Source organism: Microcaecilia unicolor, chromosome 10, assembly GCF_901765095.1.
Source record: "Microcaecilia unicolor chromosome 10, aMicUni1.1, whole genome shotgun sequence".
Lineage (NCBI taxonomy): Eukaryota > Metazoa > Chordata > Amphibia > Gymnophiona > Siphonopidae > Microcaecilia > Microcaecilia unicolor.
This window is the reverse complement of record NC_044040.1, coordinates 171,916,781-171,937,676: the sequence shown is the minus strand read 5'-3', so window position 1 is coordinate 171,937,676 and position 20,896 is coordinate 171,916,781. Positions and strand designations below refer to the sequence as shown.

General features: G+C 45.0%; 1 protein-coding gene across 1 annotated transcript in view; it reads left to right on the top strand.

Annotated features, from left to right (window-relative positions):
- The window catches only part of TRIP12 (thyroid hormone receptor interactor 12), a 470,187-nt gene that overhangs the window by 121,921 nt on the left and 327,370 nt on the right, over nt 1–20,896 (top strand). Inside the window, 4 exon segments of the mRNA XM_030216098.1 lie at nt 9,146–9,282; nt 10,707–10,790; nt 20,212–20,274; nt 20,277–20,306. Of these exon segments, the coding sequence (XP_030071958.1) occupies nt 9,146–9,282; nt 10,707–10,790; nt 20,212–20,274; nt 20,277–20,306 (314 nt within the window).

Sequence of the window (20,896 nt, the reverse complement as noted above, 5' to 3'; positions counted from 1 at the left end):
CAAGTCCTCATCTGTACAGAGGAGTGCCGATGTCATGCATCGAGCGAAGGCTAAGAAACATCGTCAATGGTCTCCTTCTGCACCCATGAAGCGTTGATGCCGGGAGGACCGCTCACCCTCCATTCAAGAGGTGTCGGTCATCGGACAGCCCGGTACTGCCTCACTCTTTGCAGGTTCTGCCTCCAACTCCTGCACCGGCCCCACAGCCTTTACCCGGCAGAGACTCTGGACGAGTGCATCCGAGCCATTCTCCCAGGTCTTCTAGAAGGACTGCTGCGTCAGTCTGTTCTGGTACCGGGGGTGCTTGCGCCCTCTGTACTGTTGATGGAAGTGGCAGCTGGCTTGTCCGCCTGTGGTGAGGTCTTCGACGCCGGTGCCGCTTGTGGCATCAGCTTCGGTTGCCACCCAGGTCGACTCCCTGTTGACATCGTTGAAGGGAGCTTCATTACCGCCAGTACGGGAGCCGACCTCTCAACGTCGTCATCAAGGACGTGGTTCCTCACTGTCGAGTCGGGCCTGGTTTTGGACTGCAGTTGGAGAACTCTTGTCCGACACCGAGGAGGATGCCTCGTGGGATGAAGAGTAGGATCCCAGATATTTCTCATCTGAGGAGTCTTGCTGTCTTCCCTCTGATCCTACTCCTTCACCAGAAAGAAAGCTTCCCCTCTGGAGAGCCTTTCTTTCTCTTCATTTGTGCGAGAAATGTCTGTGGCTATTCCCTTCCCAGTGGTATCTGAGGATGAACCCAGGACTGAGATGCTCGAGGTCCTTGACTATCCTTTGCCTCCTAAGGAGTCATCCACTGTCCCTTTGCATAATGTCCTTAAGGAGACATTGCTTAGGAACTGGATGAAACCACTAACTAATCCCATCATTCCCAAAAAAGCTGAGTCCCAATATCGGATTCACGGAGAACCTGAGTTGATGAAGTCGCAGTTACCTCACGACTCTATGGTTGTGGATTCCACTCTCAAGAGAGCCAGGAGTTCTAGAGATTTTGCTTCGGCGCCCCCAGGATGAGAATCTAGAACCCTAGACCCTTTTGGGAGGAAGGCCTATCAGTCCTCCATGCTCGTGTCCAAGATTCAATCATACCAGCTCTACACGAGCATCCACATGCGGAACAATGAGAAGCAACTGGCGGACTTGGTGGATAAGCTCCCTGTGGAGCACGCCAGGCCTTTTCAGGAGGTGGTCAGGCAGCTGAAGGCGTGTCGTAAATTCCTGTCCAGGGGTGCTTACGACTCTTTTAATGTTGAATCCAGATCTGCTGCCCAGGGTATAGTGATGTTCAGACTCTCATGGCTGCGTGCCTCTGACCTGGACAATCGAGTCCAGCAGCGGCTTGCGGATGTTCCTTGCCCGGGGGGGGAGGGGGGGTAATATTTTTGGCAAGGAAGTCGAGCAGGTGGTCGAGTAGCTCCACCAGCGGGAAACCACCCTCAACAAACTCTCCCACTGGGCGCCTTCAGCATCTACCTCATCAGGCAGATGTTTTTTCAGGGGAAGGAGGAATGCTCCCTATGCTTACAATAAGCGTAGGTACAATTCACCTAATCGACAGCCTTCTCAGGCTCAGTCCCAGAGCGCTCGTTCTCGTCAACAGTGTGCGCCTCGACAGGCCCTGCAGCTCCCCAGCAAAAGCAACGGACAGTCTTTAGACTGGCTCCAGTTGAGCATAGCCGCTATAAAAGTGTCTATGCCGGATGATCTGCCAGTCGGAGGGAGGCTAAAATTTTTTCACCAAAGGTGGCCTCATATAACCTTTGGTGGGTTCTTCAAATAGTCCGATTAGGATACTCCCTCAATTTGATTTCCACACCTCCAAATTGCCCACCCGGAGCTCAGTCCTTTAGCTTCCAGCACAGGCAGGTACTTGCAGAGGAACTCTCCACCCTTCCCAGCGCCAGTGCGGTCGTGCCCGTTCCACCAGGGCAAGAAGGGCTGGGACTCTATTCCAGGCACTTCCTTGTGCAAAAGAAGACGGGGGATGCGTCCCATTCTAGACCCATGGGCCCTGAACAAATACCTGGTCCGAGAAAAGTTCAGGATGGTTTCCCTGGGCACCCTTCTTCCCATGATTCAGAAAAATGATTGGCTATGCTCTCTGGACTTAAAGGATGCTTATACACATATCCCGATACTTTCTGCGCAGAGGAAGTATCTTCGATTCCGTCTGGGAACACAGCACTTCCAGTATTTTGTGCTGCCCTTTGGGCTCGCGTCTGCGCCCAGGTCTTTTCAAAATGCCTGGCAGTAGTTGCAGCGTTGCTATGCAGACTGGGAGTGCATATGTTCCCTTATCTCGACGATTGGCTGGTGAAGAACACCTCAGAGGCAGGAGCTCTACAGTCCATGCAGATGACTATTCAACTGCTGGAGCTACTCGGGTTTGTTATAAATTACCCCAAGCCCCATCTTTTCCCTGCTCAAAGACTGGTTTTTTTTTGGAGCTCTGCTGGACTTACAGATGGCTCGCGCTTATCTTCCCAAGGCGAGAGCAGACAATCTTCTGTCTGTAGTTTCCATGGCCAGAGCATCTCAGCAGTTCACAGCTCGGCAATGTTGAGACTTCTAGGCCATATGCAGGCTCATTTTCAAAGCACTTAGCCTCCCAAAGTTCCATAGAAACCTATGGAACTTAGCCTCCCAAAGTGCTTTGAAAATATGCCTCATGGCCTCCCCGGTTCATGTGACGCCCATGGCCCGCCTTCACATGAGATCTGCTCAAATGAACCTTAGCTTCCCAGTGGTATCAAGCTGCAGAGAATCTAGAGGATGTGATCCAGCTGTCTACCAAATTTCACAATTCCCTTCAGTGGTGGACAATTCGATCCAATTTGACCTTGGGACGTCCCTTCCAAATTCCTCAGCCTCTAAAAGTGCAGACTACGGCTGCATCTCTCCTGGGGTGGGGAGCGCATGTAGATGGGATCCACACTCAAGGAGCTTGGTCCCTCCAGGAATCGGGTCTTCAGATCAATCTCCTGGAGTTGCTAGCGGTCTGGAACGCTCTAAAGGCTTTCAGAGATCGGCTGTCCAATCAAATTATTCAAATTCAGACAGACAATCAGGTTGCCATGTACTACATCTACAAGCGGGGGGCACCGGATCTTGCCCCCTGTGTCGGGAAGCCGTCCAGATGTGGCTTTGGGCTCGCCGTTTCGGAATGTATCTCCAAGCCACGTATCTGGCAGGCATAAACAACAGTCTGGCCGACAGGTTGAGTAGGATCATACAACCTCACAAGTAGTCGCTCAACTCGCGCATAGTGCGTGAGATCTTCCAAGCGTGGGGCACCCCCTTGGTAGATCTTTTTGCCACTCAGATCAATCACAAGGTCCCTCAGTTCTGTTCCAGACTTCAGGCCCACGACAGTCTACTACTACTTATCATTTCTAAAGCGCTACTAGACTTAGCAGCGCTGTACACTTGAACATGAAGAGACAGTCCATGCTCGACAGAGCTTACAATCTAATTAGGACAGACAAACAGGACAAACAAGAGATAATGGAATATTAAAGTGAGGATGATAAAATAAGGGTTCTGAACAAGTGAATAAGGGTTAGGAGTTAAAAGCAGCATCAAAAAGGTGTGCTTTTAGGCAAGATTTGAAGACGACGGCCAGAGATGGAGCTTGACGTACCAGCTCAGGAAGTCTATTCCAGGCATATGGTGTGCAGTAAGATAAAAGGAATGGAGTCTGGAGTTAGCAGTGGAAGAGAAGGGTGCAGATAAGAGGGATTTACCCAGTGAACAGAGTTCCCGGGAGGAATGTAGGGAGAGAGATGAGAGTGGAGAGGTACTGAGGAGCTGCAGAGTGAATGCACTTATAAGTCAATAAGAGGAGTTTGAACTGTATGCGGAAACGGATAGGATGCCAGTGAAGTGACTTGAGGAGAGAGCTAATATGAGCATAACGACACTGGCGGAATATTAGTCATGCAGCAGAATTTTGAACAGATTGAAGAGGAGAGAGATGGCTAAGTGGGAGACCTGTGAGAAGCAAGTTGCAATAGTCTAAGTGAGAGGTCATAAGAGTGTGGATGAGGGTTCTGTTAGTGTGCTCAGAAAGGAAAGGGTGAATTTTGCTGCTATTATAGAGAGAGAAACGACAGATTTTAGCAGTCTGCTGAATATGTGCAGAGAGGGAGAGGGAGGAGTCGAAGATGACCCCAAGGTTACGAGCTGATGAGACAGGAAGGATGAGAGTGTTATCCACAGAAATAGAGAATGGGGGAGGAGGAGAGGTAGGTTTAGGGGGAAAGATGAGAAGCTCAGTCTTGGTCATGTTTAATTTCAGATGGCGCTGAGACATCCAGGCAGCAATGTCAGACAGGCAGGCTGATACTTTGGCCTGGATTTCGGCTGAGATTTCTGGTGTGGGGAGGTAGGTCTGGGGGGAGTCAGCATAAAGATGATACTGAAAACCATGGGATGAGATCAGAGTACCAAGAGAAGAAGTATAGATGGAGAAAAGAAGAGGTCCCAGGATAGATCCCTGAGGTACACCAACTGGCAGTGGGATAGAAGTAGAGGAGGATCCACTAGAGTATACACTAAAGGTATGCTGGGAGAGATAAGAAGAAAACCAGGAAAGAACAAAGCTGAAATTGCGAAAAACATGCACCAGTTTTTATCAAGTTGAGCTCTTCTTACAAATTAAATTTTTTTTTTTTAGCTGAGGTGTTGGTGTCAAGCCTCCGAATTGAGGTGTGTACGGGGACATAATCTGGTCCCAATCCCTTTCAGTCCATCCCCTCTCCTCGTTCACTTTTGATCCATCCCATGCTATCCTGTGGTAGTAATGCCTTTTGCATCCCATCCCTGCGGATTCTGTGAACTTCCTCAGGGTTCCCAATGTCCCAATCCCTTTGAAAACCTGTACTCTGAAGGTAGTGATATCCTTGGTGAATGGAATTCATACTTTGGTTAGTGATCATGAAATGGTTTTGACTGCATCAGATTTGGCTTTGACATAGATAACTGAGGGACTGAAGGCAGCAGCCCCAAGTAAGTGGAGTGAAGTCAACTCTAAGGCTTTTTTTTTGTCCTTATGCTCTATTTCTTGCCAGGGGAATCTCACCCTCTGCATGTGTGTATGATCTTAACAAGGAATATTTAGTTATCTTGTTGGGTGTACCTCTAAAGTAGTGGTTCTCAACCAGTGTATTCCCAAGAGAATGGGAGGTATGTCACAAAACAATTTGGTATAGACAGCAAGCTTGAGTTTCCTTATAACTATCACTACCTGCCAACTGGGAAGCCCAGCAATCTTGAGAGACAGGTTTTTGAAATCCCCATAACTGGTCCTTATTTTTGCTTCCCCAAAACCCCCAATAATAACTGATGCCTTCAGCCCCAACTGAGTATGTTGCAGGTCTGCTGTTTGCTATATGGTTTCTGAGTAGCATATTTGCAGGTCTTTCTGTTGCTTCACAGTATCTGGCAGTGGAGAGTTTTTATGTTGCTGTTACTGAGGTGACATTGTATGACAAATAAGAAATCTAGGATTGACGTGTTGCATACAGTTTTTTGATATGGAATAGGCAAATTCATTCTAAGCTTATAATTAAACAGTATAACAGTAAAATTCACAGCTTTGTTCAGCAGTGAATTTTAGTGCTCAGCGTCGTATACATACTACTACTACTACTTATCATCTCTATAGCACTACTAGACGTACGCAGCGCTGTACACTTGAACATGAAGAGACAGTCACTGCTCGACCAAGCTTACAATCTAATTAGGACGGACAAACAAGAGATATTAAGATGAGGATGATAAAATAAGGGTTCTGAACAAGTGAATAAGGGTTAGGAGTTAAAAGGAAGCATCAAAAAGTTGGGCTTTTAGCTTATATTTGAAGACGGCCAGAGATGGAGCTTGACGTACCGGCTCAGGAAGTCTATTCCAGGCATATGGTGCAGCAAGATAAAAGGAACGGAGTCTGGAATTAGCAGTGGAGGAGAAGGGTGCAAATAAGAGAGATTTACCCAGTGAACGGAGTTCCCGGGGAGGAATGTAGGGAGAGAGATGAGTGGAGAGGTACTGAGGAGCTGCAGAGTAAATGCACTTATAGGTCAATAAGAGGAAATAGGAAGCCAGTGAAGTGAATTGAGGAGAGGGCTAATATGAGCATAACGACACTGGCGGAATATTAGTCTGGTTGGTTTAGGGGGAAAGATAAGAAGCTCAGTCTTGGTCATGTTTAGTTTTAGATGGCGCTGAACATTGTCAAGTGTGCCACAACAGAAGAAATGTTGAGAACCACGTCTCTATTGTAAAGCCTTTAGGAGTAAGGGATGGATCCTAGCAGCTTTGATGGTTAGAAATAGCTCTTTGTGAGAGTTTTGCTTGGTTGATCAGGTATGAGTAATAAACTTTTGTTTTCCTTTGGACATTTTCCACAGCTGATAAATTGGATAAATATTTTTGTTTGAATTCCACTGAACACAACTTCCTTAATCTTAGTCATGTTTTGAAGCAGTTATTATATTTATTTGGTCTCCTTTGGGTATGTATGAGTATGGAATTGGACTGTATTTGTTTGACTTGCAGTGTAAAAAAAAAAACTGGATGCAGTGGATGACTGTGCTGACCAATGATTGAGTAAGAGAGCCTTTTAAGTGCAGCAGTGTTAAGTAAATATGTTGCTGCAAATTGTCTCTTGGCTCTGAGGTTCCTTTCACTTGACTGCAGTTTTGGTTGTAGCGTTGACTTGAGGGAAACCATTTTAACACCTTGTTTTTCTGTGTTTTCATGTATGTACATAAATATAAAGTGTGTGTGTTTTGTATATGTATATAGAATAGACTTTGGGTGTGCTCTAGGGTGCGGTCTGCAAGCAGTTCTGTTTAATTGCAGTGCCAGTTTACTTTTTACATTCTAGCTCCTTGGTCTTCACTCCCAGTCCTTGAGGGGTGCCAGTAACTCAGGTTTTCAGTATATCCTTAATGAATGTACATGAGTTATGTTTACAATGAAGGTAGCAGGCATGCAAATTATTTCATGCATATCCATTATGGGTATCAAATTCTGACTTACTGGCAGTCCTCAGACAGGGAGTCAAGACCTAGGTTCTATCACATTTGTTTTAACTCTGGTATGAGGTAAGAAATCTGTTTAGGTTAATTGATTTATAACTCACTAATTGCTATAGTTCTAGTAAACATATATTAATAGTATTTGTATTTTAATCAACCAATTTGCATTTATCTGTTCTACTCTACTCATGATTTAATAGAGCTCAATTTTGTCCAATTAAGGGCTCATGTTTAGTTTAATATAGGGCTGCATTTTGATAAAAAAATTTTTAATCTAGCAATTAATGGTACGATTAAAAATAAAAGAAGCAGGGAAAACTTAATATACTAATAAATAACCATTATAGCAAGAACAGCCAAAAATACTCATTCAGCATAAGTAAACAATTACACATACTGTCTTTTTTTTTTTTTTTTTTTTAAGAACAGCAGAACACTTTCAGCATATACAGTAAACACGTTATACATTAGCAGCTGGCTGAATCACTAAGACAAAAATAATTCAAAATTAAATTTGGTAATAGTGAACTGTCGCTGTTTCAAATTTATTTGACATTTCCCACCCCACCCCACTACCCCCAGCATACAGCATGTGCAACAGTATTAATGTACTCAAATATAAGATTTGATGCTCCAAATTATAAATAAGGGAAGATACCCAGCTCACGATTAGTGTTAGTAACACTTCCCCCACCCCACTTATGATAGGAGCAGCCTTGTGGTACTTCAGTAGTAGAAATGGGGAATCTTGCCCCTTTAGGGAGGGTGGGAGGAGGATCAGAAGGGGGGGCTTTGTGCTACTTCACTAGGGGGTGAGAGGGGGTTGATGACACTTAAGGACGTTAACTGGTCATTGACCAGTATTCAGATCTGTGCTCTGTTGTCTCTCTAAATAAAGTTAGGGTAGACAGGGCAAGCAGGCAGTAGGAAGCAGTCTTGGAGGAAGGTGCACCGAGAAGACTACTAGACCCCGTGGGGGGGGGGGGGGGGGGAATGGAACCCAGAAAGGATGCTTACCTAGGGTGGGGGGAGGTAGATGAGAGAGTGCTGGACCTCGGGGGGGGGGGGGGGTGAGCTTGGGCAGGCAATATAGGCAGCTTGGGTTGGCAAGGCAGCAGCTCAGGCATGTGACAACATTGCAGGCGGGCAAGGCAGCATGGACTGAGCTTGATATTCAGCAACAGCAGCACTCCTTATTGGGATCCCTGGGGGTAAAGCCAATCAAGAGGCACTTGGGGCTGGCCAGTCACAAAACGTGGCACAGAAGGGAAGGAGAAGCAATGGCAGACATGGGAAAAGCTGGTAAGAAGAAGAAAACTGAGAAAACGATCAATTTTATTTACCTCAATTTGAAATTTTTAAAATTGCAATTAATAAAATGTTAATCGCGATTGAAGTGCAGCTGTAGTTTGATATGCTGTTTGGTTTTTTCCAGTAGTCTTTTGGAAGACATCCTTTATTGTGCATTCATGTTCATTGGCATGAGTCTGTAGAATGTATTTTTCTAAATTGTAGTATTTTCATGGATTTATCCAACCCCCTACGTTTCCTCAATTACACTGTTTCTTCTGAGGATAGCTTCACCTTAGTAAAGACTTAAAAAGAGCTAACGGTTGATACTGTTCTTTGAACATAGGAAGAGTGTAAGGTGAAATTCTAAGTTTGGAAGCTTCATAGTGGCATTGTCAAAGTGACATAATCCATCATTGCAAACCATAGGGTGTAAGTACTTCATCAGTAAGCAGGTCTCAAATTGTGTAGTAGAATCTTGAATAAACAACTGTTTTATTTATTTTAATAGTTGGGTTTGTGGGGATGGGGAGGAAATAGCTATAGATAATACAGGGAGTTTGTCATCTTAATATAATGGTAAGTCTTAGATTAGGTTGCCTGACAACTGGTGTCTAGCAGATTGTCTTTAAACTGTGTTTTGAGAATAGTAGAATTCCCCCACAAAATGGGGCTCAGTAATGTTTGCAATACCATTCATTCTTGTTTGATTATACTTTTTGAGAGGTTAAATCTTAAATATGGCAGCTACTTTCAGAGCATTGCCAATGTTTGTAATTGCATAAGCAAAACAGTATTTGTCTTTATAGTCGGCGAGGCTCTGGCCTGGGCAAGAGAGGAGCAGCTGAAGCTCGCCGACAGGAGAAGATGGCAGATCCTGACAATAATCAGGATGGAGCTAATTCTTCAGCTGCACGTACTGATGAGGCACCACAAGGAGCAGCAGGTAAGGAGACAGGTGAAAATAACACCTTACATATGAAAAGAAAATGTAATGCTCATTTACTTTGATTTACAACCATAACAAAACTCTGATATTTATTTGTTGCATTTGTATCCCACATTTTCCCACCTATTTGCAGGCTCAGTGTGGCTTACATAGCACCATGCTGGCGATCGCCAGTTCCGGTATGACAAATACACAGTGATATGGTAGAGATCATGTGTGACAGACACATTATGGAATCGGAAAGGAGGAAGTTATGTTATGTTCATTTCAAGTATTAGATTCATTTAACAGAAGCACAAACATAAATTTGACTCGTATTTTAAAACTGATTTGCATGAGTTGCTTTATCGAGTGTCATATATGTTTCTAGATAAGAGCCATAATATTTTAGGATCATGCATATTGTTGCCAGTTATCACAGATTCCTGCCATAATGCAGTTAGTAAATACGGGCCTAAGTTTGATTCTGAGGCAGTGGATGATGAATCTCTTCCTTGTTGATATGCTTAAGTCATGATGAGTATTAGTGCAGTGTGCTATTAAAGTTATTATACACTGCAAAGTACTTGATTTTTGCAGCGTGCCATAATGAATATAGTGAACTTCAAAACAAAATGCTGATAGCATAACATACCTTCTAGTACAGCTAAAGTAATTAAGTGTTCTTGATGCTAAGTTTTCAACTGATCTAGTGAAATCAGTTTGTCGTTCTATATTAAATATGATTTCCGAATATGCATATTTTTTTAAAGAATATATTTGTTTACCATCTGTTTTGCTTCTTATAAACTGTGTTAGAGTGGTCCTTTCCTTGACCAAAAAGGCAAGTATGTAAGTTCCAGATGGGATTAATTCTGAACTGTGCTTTTGCCTACATGATCTGCATTTTGCACTTGCAAACTTTTTTTGGCATATTCTTTTGATGTATTGACTTCTGTTGGTTAATATTGTTAATTTTTCAAACTGACCATGGTCTGACATCGCAGGAAATCTTGAGCAAGCAGTGTTCTAATTGGACACCTCAGAAGCTCTTAAGCCATGAGGAACCAATTAGGAGCAAACATTTTTATATGCTTTTATTTAGAGATTCAGTGCTGTGTACAGTTGGGAATGAAGCTCCTGCTTATACTATGGCTTTAATTAAAGCATATTTTGAAATAATTTACAGTGATCTAATCTCGTAGACGTGCCCTTGGTTGGAGAGATGTACTTGAGGTCAGGTTGAAATGAAGTTAAAAATTCCAGTTCCTCCAGTATGATATTCTGTTAAAGCTACAGAGCACTGTTTTTGGATATGAATTGGTATCAGATGACTTGGTTTTGCAGTTGATTTCTCTGTGAAATACTTGCATATGTTTTTGATTCTATAACCCTGCTCTAGAGAACTACACACTAACATTTTTGTTTTGTCCCATTCCCAGCATCTAGTTCTGTTGCTGGAGCTGTGGGCATGACTACCTCTGGAGAGAGTGAGTCAGATGATTCGGAGATGGGAAGGCTGCAAGGTATATAATCCAGAGTACTTCTGACATCTAGATGTAAAGAAAACACTTTTGCTTAAGATACTGCAATTTTGATTAATGTTGCCTAACACACCTGGCTCAATATCTAGTGCAAGAGAAGATCTGGTGTTTTGAGCTTTGTGGGAAGCTTAATACTCACTGTTTTCTTTTGGGGTGGTCCATTGGTAGAAAACATAGCTATGGCAGGGCCATTTGATAAATTATGGTCCCTGTTTATGAAATATGCAGTGTTGTAGTGAATATTTAATTTATTAATTAACCTAGATAATTTGTGTTGACAAGTGGTGTGTCACTTTGGGGCTCATTTTCAAAAGAGAGAAACATTCAAAAAGCGTCATAAAGCACCATTTGGATGTTTTTCTTCTCAAAATGTCCAAATTAGTATTTTCAAAACCTATTTTGCAGACGTTTATCTATGCAGTTTGTCTGCAGTGTGTCCAAATCACAAGAGGCCACGTTGGCATTTTGAAGGCGGGATTAGGGTGTGCCTTACGCTTAGATGTTTTACAGCCATAATTGAACAAAACAAAAACGTCCAGGACTTAAAACCGAGATGTTTTGGTCTAGACCTGTTTTCAGAACAAATAAGGCACAAAAATGTGCACTAAATGACCAGATGACCACTGGAGAGAATCAGGTAAAACCCCTTCCACCCCCCCTCAACAAAAAATATGAGTTAAATATGACTTACCAGCCTCTATGACAGCCTCAGATGTTGAAGTCAGGTCTATTAGAGCAGCATGCAGGTCTCTGGAGTAGTGTAATTTTCTGTGCAGTACACAGTGAGGGCCCGAGGTCCCTATCTCCCTCTGTCACACTTGTGGTGGAAACTGTGACCCCCCCCCCCCCCCCCCACCAAAGTCATCAAAACTGTACTGTAGCCACATATAGGTGCCCCCTCTACTCATAATGGTTATTCTAGTGGGGGACATTGTGTTTTGGTTGCAGTTTGGAGTGCTCAGGGGACAAGCTAAGGGAGCAAAGGTAAGATGTGCATCTGGGAGCTTTTTCACTAAATGCACAGAAGCACCCCGTAGAGGGTGCCCCGTTGCTCTCCTGGGATGTCTGGGGGACCAGTCTACTAAAAATGCTGGCTCCTACTACATCCCAATGTCCTGAATGTCTGCGTTTTGCACTTATTTGCTTTTTTGTTTTTTTTTTCAAAAATGTACCAAAAAACAAAACATCTAAAGCACAAAACCTTGTTCGAAACAATATTATCGATAAAAAAGGTAAGACGTTTTTCTTTTTTTCAAAAATAACCTTGTTTCCTATTTGGATTTTGGATGTTTTGTGCAAAACGGACTTAGATGTTATATCAAAAATACCCCTCATTGTTAAACTGAGACACATTACATAATTCAAGCTACACCATGATTTTCTTGTCCCATCTGCTGAGTAAGCAAACCAAATTTTTTTACTCCAGTAGATGAATACACTTTAGCTCCTTAGTGATACTTTAGTTTTTTTCTTTCATGATGTCAGTCAGACTGGTAATAGACTGTCATGAGTAGAAAGAACAAAGCCCAAGACGAACATTTCTGATTTCACTAAGCTGCAGCTAAGACGTTGAATAACCATAAAAAAAAAAACTACAGTGGAAAAGCTAGCCTACGATCTATATGGGAATCTGAGCTGCAATGCCACTTGACAGATCAGCAGTGGAGTCTGTTCTGGACCACAATCAGTAGACCTATAGCATCTGCAAATTATTCGCAATCTTTCTTCTTTCTTCATCACAGGTCGTTATGGACTCCTCATAAAATGAAAATTGCTAGTCTTTTGGATAACTTGTGTTGGTCTTGTAAATCAGCTATAGGAACCTTCAACCATATTCTTTTTGATTGTTCTAAAACCTTCAAATTTTGGAATATTATTTGGCGTATGATTTCTGATATCTTTCATTTGTCTGAAGTGCTTTCAATCAGTAAAATCATATTTGGTTCGCCTATTATTGAAAATGTTTTAGACAAATACTCCTCCAAACTGTATGATACGTTAATTGCTATAGGTTTAAAAATGGTTTTAGCAAATTGGAAGGATAACTCCTTTCTTAATTCTCACTTTTGATGGCATTCTGTTTTACAAATACACAAATTTGAATTATCTTTAGCCATCAAAGTTAGAAATTCCTTATATTTTGACAAAGTGTTGTTGCCTTTAAAAACTTATCTTTCTTTAAACAAGAGTTCTCCATAATAATTGTGTAAATTGCAGGTTCTGTTTTGAATATATTTATAACTTGCTTTCCCCTACCCCCCCTTTACCTTCCTACCTTTCCCTCCTCTGTTACTTATATATTGATATTCCTTGATATGACTATTTGATTATTCCTTGTATTTTGCATTTCTTATCCCTGTATCATTATAAATTAATAAAACATTTCAAAAAGAAAAAAAACAAACTGTAAAGAAGATATGACTTGGAAGTCTTACACAAATAGAAGCAGATGCCTCAAACTTTTTCACAGTGACAGTAGCATAGAGATTTTAGTGCCATCTTTATTTTTTGTCAAATAGATTGGAAAAAGTGCATTCATATAGAAGTCCAAGTTTATAATTTAATCTTATAGCAAGTATCTAGAAAATGTCATTTAGCAGAAGAACCATGAGATAGAATTTTGTATCATAAAGGCAATTTCCTTGTCATCAACAGCAGATAAATCCATTAACTGATGGGTTGTATCCGCCTACCAGCAGGTGGAGATAGAGAACACTGAAAGCACATGGTGTTCTTGGATGCCCAGCCCCCCTCTGCCTTCAGTATATCTCTTATCTACTACTACTACTACTACTACAACAAATCATTTCTATAGCGCTACCAGTCATACGCAGCGCTTCACAATTGAACATGAAGAAAAGACAGTCCCTGCCCTATCTCCCAGCAGGTGTGGGCGTCGTTTTCTCAGCTCCTGGATGTCTGCCTGGGGTGGCTCCTGTGCTTTGCCAGTAGAGCAGCGGGGTGTTGTGGCTGGCGGTGCCCACTTTAAAGGCATACTTGGTTTTCCCTGTCCCTGCCTTACCCTATTCCCCCTCCTCCCGGAGTTCCTCTGTGGCTGCCTGCCTCTAACTTTCCTCACAGTTAAAAAAAAAAAAAAGAGGCTCGCTTTCTCAGCGTGGCGATTTCTGAGGCTTTCTCCAGAGTTCCTGGTTCGATGCAGCTTGACCGAAGCTCGTATGACTCGGCCTCCTGAGGTGAGAGTGGTGCCCAGCTCCTCCGGGGAGGTTTCCGCTGACAGCGCTCTGTGTGGTGTAAGTTTTGCTGCGAAGGCGCCATTTTGTTTTCTGTATTTGATGGCTGCTGAAGGGGTTAAGCGCTACTCCCACTGTGGGAAGCACACATCAGCAGCGGGGCTTTGCAGCTCATGCTGCCTAGATGCTAATGCTGGCACGAGCATAGCGGGTTGTGAATCTTCCCGCCCGATGGAGTTGGCAGCGGGCGCCATCTTGGAGGCGCCGCATGACTCAACCCTTGCAGTTGTGGAGGGGTCTGAGTGCAGGGGGACGCCTCGTTTCGAGGTTTCTAGAGGAGCTATTGCCTTCGCTTCCCCCAATGTGGGGATGGAGGTACAGGGTGAGGTTTTTTTTTCCTCCCCTGAATTTGTGCTACTGATGCATAAGGCTTTTATGTTAGACAGCATTGCCTGAGGCTCATGACAATTCCTTTCGGACTGGGTTGCCTCCCGTTCTTGATAGCCCAGCGTCTGCTGGAGACTTCATTTCTTCCCCGAGCTTTTGGCTTGCACTAAGCGTAGACGAGTGACTACCCCGTCTGAGGGGGACTCTTTACCCTGTTCTCCCCCATGGTCTAGTTTTGGGGAGTCTGAGGGGTCGGGCAGGCCATCATGGACTGATGATCCAGATAAGGGTGGCTGCTTGCCACAGGAATTGGATGACCCTAAAGCGGTTTGAATTTTCCACCGTGACGAGCTGCCAGCTCTCATTTCTGATGCCTTACAGGCCCTTTGTATTGAAGATCCCTACGAGGGCGCTGCCTCTTCTATTAATCCTAGGATGGCTAGTACTAAGAAGCCTTCTCGGGCTTTTCCCGTGCATGCGTCCATCCAAGAGCTTATTTCAGCTCAATGGTCTGACCCTGATGGTCCCTTGAAGGTGGCCAGGGCTATGTGTCACCTTTACCCTCTGAGTGAAAGTCAGTTGGCTTTCTTTGGGATGCCTAAAGTGGATGCGTTAGTCACGGCTGTGACTAAAAAGACTACTCTCCCGGTGGAAGGAGGGGTTGCTTTGAAAGATATGCAGGACCGGCGGCTGGAATCCGCACTGAAGCAGTCCTTTGAAATCTCGGGCCTTTCGTTACGGGCGGCTATTTGCAGTTCCTATGCAGCCTGGGCCTGCCTTTCCTGGTTGCAGCAGGCTGTTGAACAGCCCGCCGATGAATCGGGTTCCCTTGCTGAGGTCGGCCTGCGTATGGATTCTGCACTGTCTTTTTTTTTTGGCTGATGCTTTTTATGAACTGGTCAGAGCTTCGGCTAATCAGATGTCGGTGGCGGTGGCTGCCCGCCACCTTCTTTGGCTCCGGCATTGGGCAGCTGACATGGCCTCTAAACAAAGGCTGGTGAGGTTAGCCTTTCGGGGCCTTCTTTTATTTGGGGAGGATTTGGAGAAGATGGTTAAGGATCTAGGGGACTCTAAGTCCCAACGGTTGCCTGAGAATAGGCCGAGGCCTTCTTCCAAAAGTCCTTCTTTTCCCTCCTCTTCCAGACCACGTTTTCGCGAAGCTCGCAGGTATTGCCCGGGGCGCTCTGCGGGGTTTGGTCAATGTACCTGTTTCCAGCAAAGGAACTCCTTTCATTCGGACAAACGCGCTGCGGCGCCCAGGCAAAGCCCAGGAGTTCAGGGGCGTCCTCCACAATGATGGGACGCAGGTCCACTCGTCAGTTCACGCAGTCGGGGGTCGTCTCTCCCTCTTTCTCGAGGAGTGGACCAAGATTACTTTGGATCGGTGGGCCCTGGACCTGATCAGAGAAGGTTACTGACTAGAATTCGCTGCCCCGGTGGGAGACACGTTTTTGGAGTCCCAATGCGGCACTGCCGTCAAGCGGGCAGCAGTAAACGAGACCTTGCAGGTGTTGCTGAAGCACGCAGCGGTGGTTCCGGTTCCTCCCGCCGAACACGGCTGCGGTCGCTACTCCATCTATTTTGTGGTGCCTCGAAAAGGCGGGTCATTCAGACCTATCTTCGACTTAAGCAGAGTCAACGAGGCCTTAGGAGTGCGACACTTCTGCAAGGAAACCCTGCTCTCCATCATTGCGGCGGTACAGCCAGGAGAGTTTCTCATGTCTCTGGACCTCAAGGAAGCGTATTTGCATATTCACATCTGGCCGCCGCATCAGTGGTTTCTCCGGTTTGCGGTATTGAGCCAACATTTCCAGTTTCGCGCCTTGCCTTTTGGCCTAGCAACTGCCCCTCAGACTTTTTCCAAGATGATAGTAGTGGTGGCTGCCTTTCTCAGGCGAGAGGGTATCAGAGTTCACCCTCATCTCGACGACAGGCTCATCAGGGCGGATTCGGCAGACAAAAGCCGACTTGCCACATCCAGAGTTGTTACAGTTCTTCAGACTCTGGGCTGGGTAGTCAATATGCCCAAAAGTCACCTGACCCCCTCTCAGTCTCTCGAGTATTTGGGGGTCCAGTTCGACACGGCTTCGGGGTTTGTGTTTCTTCCCGACAACAGGCATCTCAAGCTTCAGAATCAAGTCCGCCTGCTCCTGCGGATGCCTCACCCTCGAGCTTGGGACTTTGTTCAGCTTCTGGGATTAATGACAGCCACCATAGAGGTGGTCCCCTGGGCGAGAGCTCATATGAGGCCACTGCAGCTTGCTCTGCTTCAGCAATGGTCCCTGATTTCCCAGGAGTACCAATGCAGACTAAGGCGGCTTCCTGCGACCCAGCGCAGTATGGATTGGTGGCTTTCCGACAGCATGCTGCGGCAGGGGATGCCACTGGCTCTTCCGTTTTGGTGTCTGGTGATAACGGATGCCAGCCTTTCGGGCTGGGGAGCTCATTGCCGGGGACACTATGCTCAGGTTCTGTGGTCCACTGCGGAAGCGGGATGGTCCATCAATCGCTTGGAACTGAGAGCGATATTAGTTTCTTTTGGCCTTCCACAGGAAACTGAAGGGTCTTCCTGTCCGAGTTCCGTCGGACAGCACGACAGCAGTGGCCTACATCAATCGTCAGGGCGGTACTCAGTGCAGGGCCCTGGCTGCGGAGGCGTCTCAGATCTGCGACTGGGCCGAGCGTCACCTAGAGACGCTGTCCGTGGCTCACGTAGCCGGTCAGAGCAACGTACAAGCCAATTTCCTCAGCAGACTCAAATCGACCCGGCGGAATGGGAACTGGTGGAAGAAGTTTTTCTTCAGATTTGTGCCAAATGGGGGACTTGTGTATATATATGGCCGCCCTTGCTCTCAGTAAAATACAGGTCAATGGCTCAGGCTAAAGTGCTAGGCCTCTACAAGCAAATGGCTCAAGAGCTGGGCTTCTCTTAAAAATCCAAAGTCATCTCTGATACAAAATACATTTTTCTGCAGCACAAGCTGAACTGAGTTCTCAGGGAGCTGGCACGGGAGGGGGTCTTTTGCTCTTATAAACATGCCTGGGACTGGCATCAGTGAAGAGTCATGAAAGATGTTTTGGGCTAATGAATGTAGATAAGGGGGTAGATGTACGTAGTTAGAGAGTACTCAGAGGGAGGGGGAGCTGAGAATAGCTGAGAAGAGCAGAATGACCGATGAAGTCATCTCGCCACCTGTGCTTTGCACCCCTTTTGTGTATAGTTGGAACCTGGGACCTAATGAAGTCACCCTTATCGGTTCTTTATCAACTGATAAGGGATAGCAAGTTCTGCTGACAAAGCTGGATCCCATTGGAATCCATTGGGTTGAGACAGTATAAAGGAAGCACCCCGAGAAGTGTAAGACGCAGAAAGAGAGACAGAGAGAGAGAGACAGACGCAGATACAGAGGCAGATGCTGATGGAGGAGAGAGACAAAGTACCACCGAGGGCTGATGTGTCGTGTGATTCTGTTCCACTGTATGATTGACTGAATTGCTGGTATCCTCATTATTGGGTAATGTATCAATGCTAATTAATACTAATAAACTATATCTCTTTAACTAATTGAAACTGGGTTCCTCTTTAATTACAGACCTAGCTACGGCTGAGCTTGTACTGAACTGCCATGAGCAGATTCAAGGTTGGGAAAGCTAGATATTTGGAGGGCATATGTAACTTTGCCAAGAGAGATGAGACGGGCCACTGCTTCCGCTGCTTGATTAGCAAAGGCAGATTCTGAGAAAATAAACAGACTCCAGACTTGGACCTCATGGCGTCAAGCATAAATGCCAAAGTCCCTGGCTGGGCAGGGTTGGATGCCCTGGCTCAACCTTGGCCCTCGTTCTCCTGTATGTGTTCCCTCCTTGGCCCTTGATAGGGCGAGTGCTACTTCGGATTCGCCTGCACCGAGGATTTGTGATTCTCATCGCCCCAGATTGGCCAAGGCGTCCGTGGTACGCGGATCTCCGGCGGATGCTGGTGGACGTGCCTCTTCCTTTGTCTCGGGTTCCGAACTTGTTAGTTCTGGTTCCAGTGACTATTGAAGATCCTTGCCGCTTTGGTCTTACGGCCTGGCTCTTGAGAGAGGGCGCAATTAAGGGACAAGGGCTATTCTTATAAGGTTATTGCCACGATCTTGCGGGCTTGCACGCAGTCTACCTCTGCGACTTATGCTCAGATCTGGCACACTTTTGAGGCGTGGTGTACTCCAAAGGTTATCTCGTCGAGTCTGGTGACAGTCTCGCTTTTGCTGGACGTTTTGCAGGACGGGCTACAAAAGGGCCTGGCCTACAATTTTCCTTCGAGTTCAAGTGGCAGCATTGGCCTGCTTCCGGGGGAAAGTCTCCGGCTTCTCCCTTGCTGCTCATCCGGATATTGTCCGATTTCTCAGAGGGGCACTTTGTCTCCGTCCTCCTTTGCGGTCGCCCTGTCCCGCTTGGAACCTGGGGCTCGTGTTGAAAGCGTTCCAGCGATCTCCATTTGAGCCTCTTAAACGAGCTTCTGAGAAGGATGTGACTCTCAAGACAGTTTTTGTTTTTTAGTGACAATGACGGCAAGAAGAATATCTGAGCTTCAGGCTCTTTCCTGTCGGGATCCTTTTCTGCAGTTCTCGGAATCCGGGGTAACTGTTCGTAAGGTGCCTTTCTTTCTGCTTAAGGTGGTTTCAGCTTTTCACCTGAACCAGCCCATTTTTCTTCCTTCCTTTTGTAAGGAGGAGTTTTCGGACTCCTTTGGGCAATTGCACCTTTTGGATGTCTGCAGTGCTCTGTGGCAGTATCTGCAGATGTCAAATGAGTTTAGGAATTCTGATCATTTGTTCTGTTGGCAGGTCCCCGGCGTTTAAGGCCACTATAGCCCGATGGCTTAAGTAACTCATTTTTTCTGCTTATCTGCTTTCAGGGCAGTCGCCGCCTGAAGCGTTTAAAGCGCACTCTACAAGGGCAATGTCCTCTTCGTAGGCTGAAACGGGTGTCTTTTCTCTTCAAGAGATCTGTCGTGCGGCTACCTGGACTTCTCAGCTCTCTTTTGTGCGGCATTACAGGTTGGATGTGGCAGCGTGGCAGGATGCGCATTTTGGAGCCAAAGTGCTTGCTCGCGGAGTTGCCTGTTCCCACCCTATTTAAGGAGTGCTTTGGTACATCCCATCAGTTAATGGATTCATCTGCTGTTGATGACAAGGAAGGGAAAATTAAGTTCTTACCTTGATGATTTTCTTTCCTTTAGTCACAGCAGATGAATCCATGATCCTTCCCTGTCTGACTTTAGTTTTTGTACAGATGTTGCATACAGACATTATGTCTCATCAGGAGTTCTTGAAGACAAGCTATCAGAGTTACTACGTGCTGTTTTTATTGCAGGAGGTTGATAACATCCCTCCTTTGGTTATTGCTCCGGTTCAGGGGCGTTTGTTCTCTGTGAGGAAAGTTTGTTGTTTTGCCTTTCTTATTCACTCTGCTTTGGAAATTTCATATACTGAAGGCAGAGGGGGCTGGGCGTCCAGGAACGCCATGTGCTTTCAGTGTTCACTATCTCCACCTGCTGGTAGGCGGATACAACCCATCAGTTAATGAATTCATCTGCTGTGACTAAAGGAAAGAAAGTTATCAAGGTAAGAACCTAATTTTCCCTTAGCTTTGGTGTGAGATTTTAACTTATCAATACAGTCAAACTATTTAAGCCTTAACAAAAAGATGATGGCAAACTCTTCAAATATCACCTGTTCTCTTATTTCTAGAAAATTGTTGTTGTGGGACAGTGTGTTTTGCCCCAGAATACCTTTAATGTTTCAAATAATCTTCCATTTAATATTTTTGTTTTATTGCAGCCCTGTTAGAAGCCAGAGGCCTGCCTCCCCATCTCTTTGGCCCGCTTGGTCCTCGAATGTCTCAACTTTTCACAGAACTATTGGCAGTGGAGCTAGTAAGTGTTGGTTTTTCTAAATCTGAATTAAAAAAAAAAAAAACACCTCATTTGAGATTGGCTGATTTGGATTGACTAGGCTGAAATGCTTCATGTTGGTGTCTAGTGCTAAAATAGTGCTATAAGTCTATAAGAGATGGGGACCTTTCTCACTGTACAAGTTTTTTTTGCCCTAGAAATTCCTCAGGGTGTTGTGCACCCTTGACTTTTACTGAACCTTAGAAAAACTTTCTATGGAAACATGGGTCCCTGACTTGCTGAGCCAGGTGTTGGAAAGGCACATGAATAGTTTTGTTGCTGCTCAATAGCGAAAAGAACTTGCAAAATTCTATTATTATTTTGATCTTCTAAACTAACATGCCTGTGAAGGCAGTTTATGAAACTTTATTAATATGGGGCTGGATACTAAATGGCTCATCTGGCTGTTTTGGAGGGTTCTTTTATTTAGAGACAAAGAATATATTTTTCTACCAATTGTATTATGTAAATTGTAATGCATGACTTTATGGGAGATAATCGGGCTTGTCTATGCTGTAGTAATGTAAGACTTGAATTGTTTTTGAGAGAAGTACAGTCTTGTTAAAAATCTG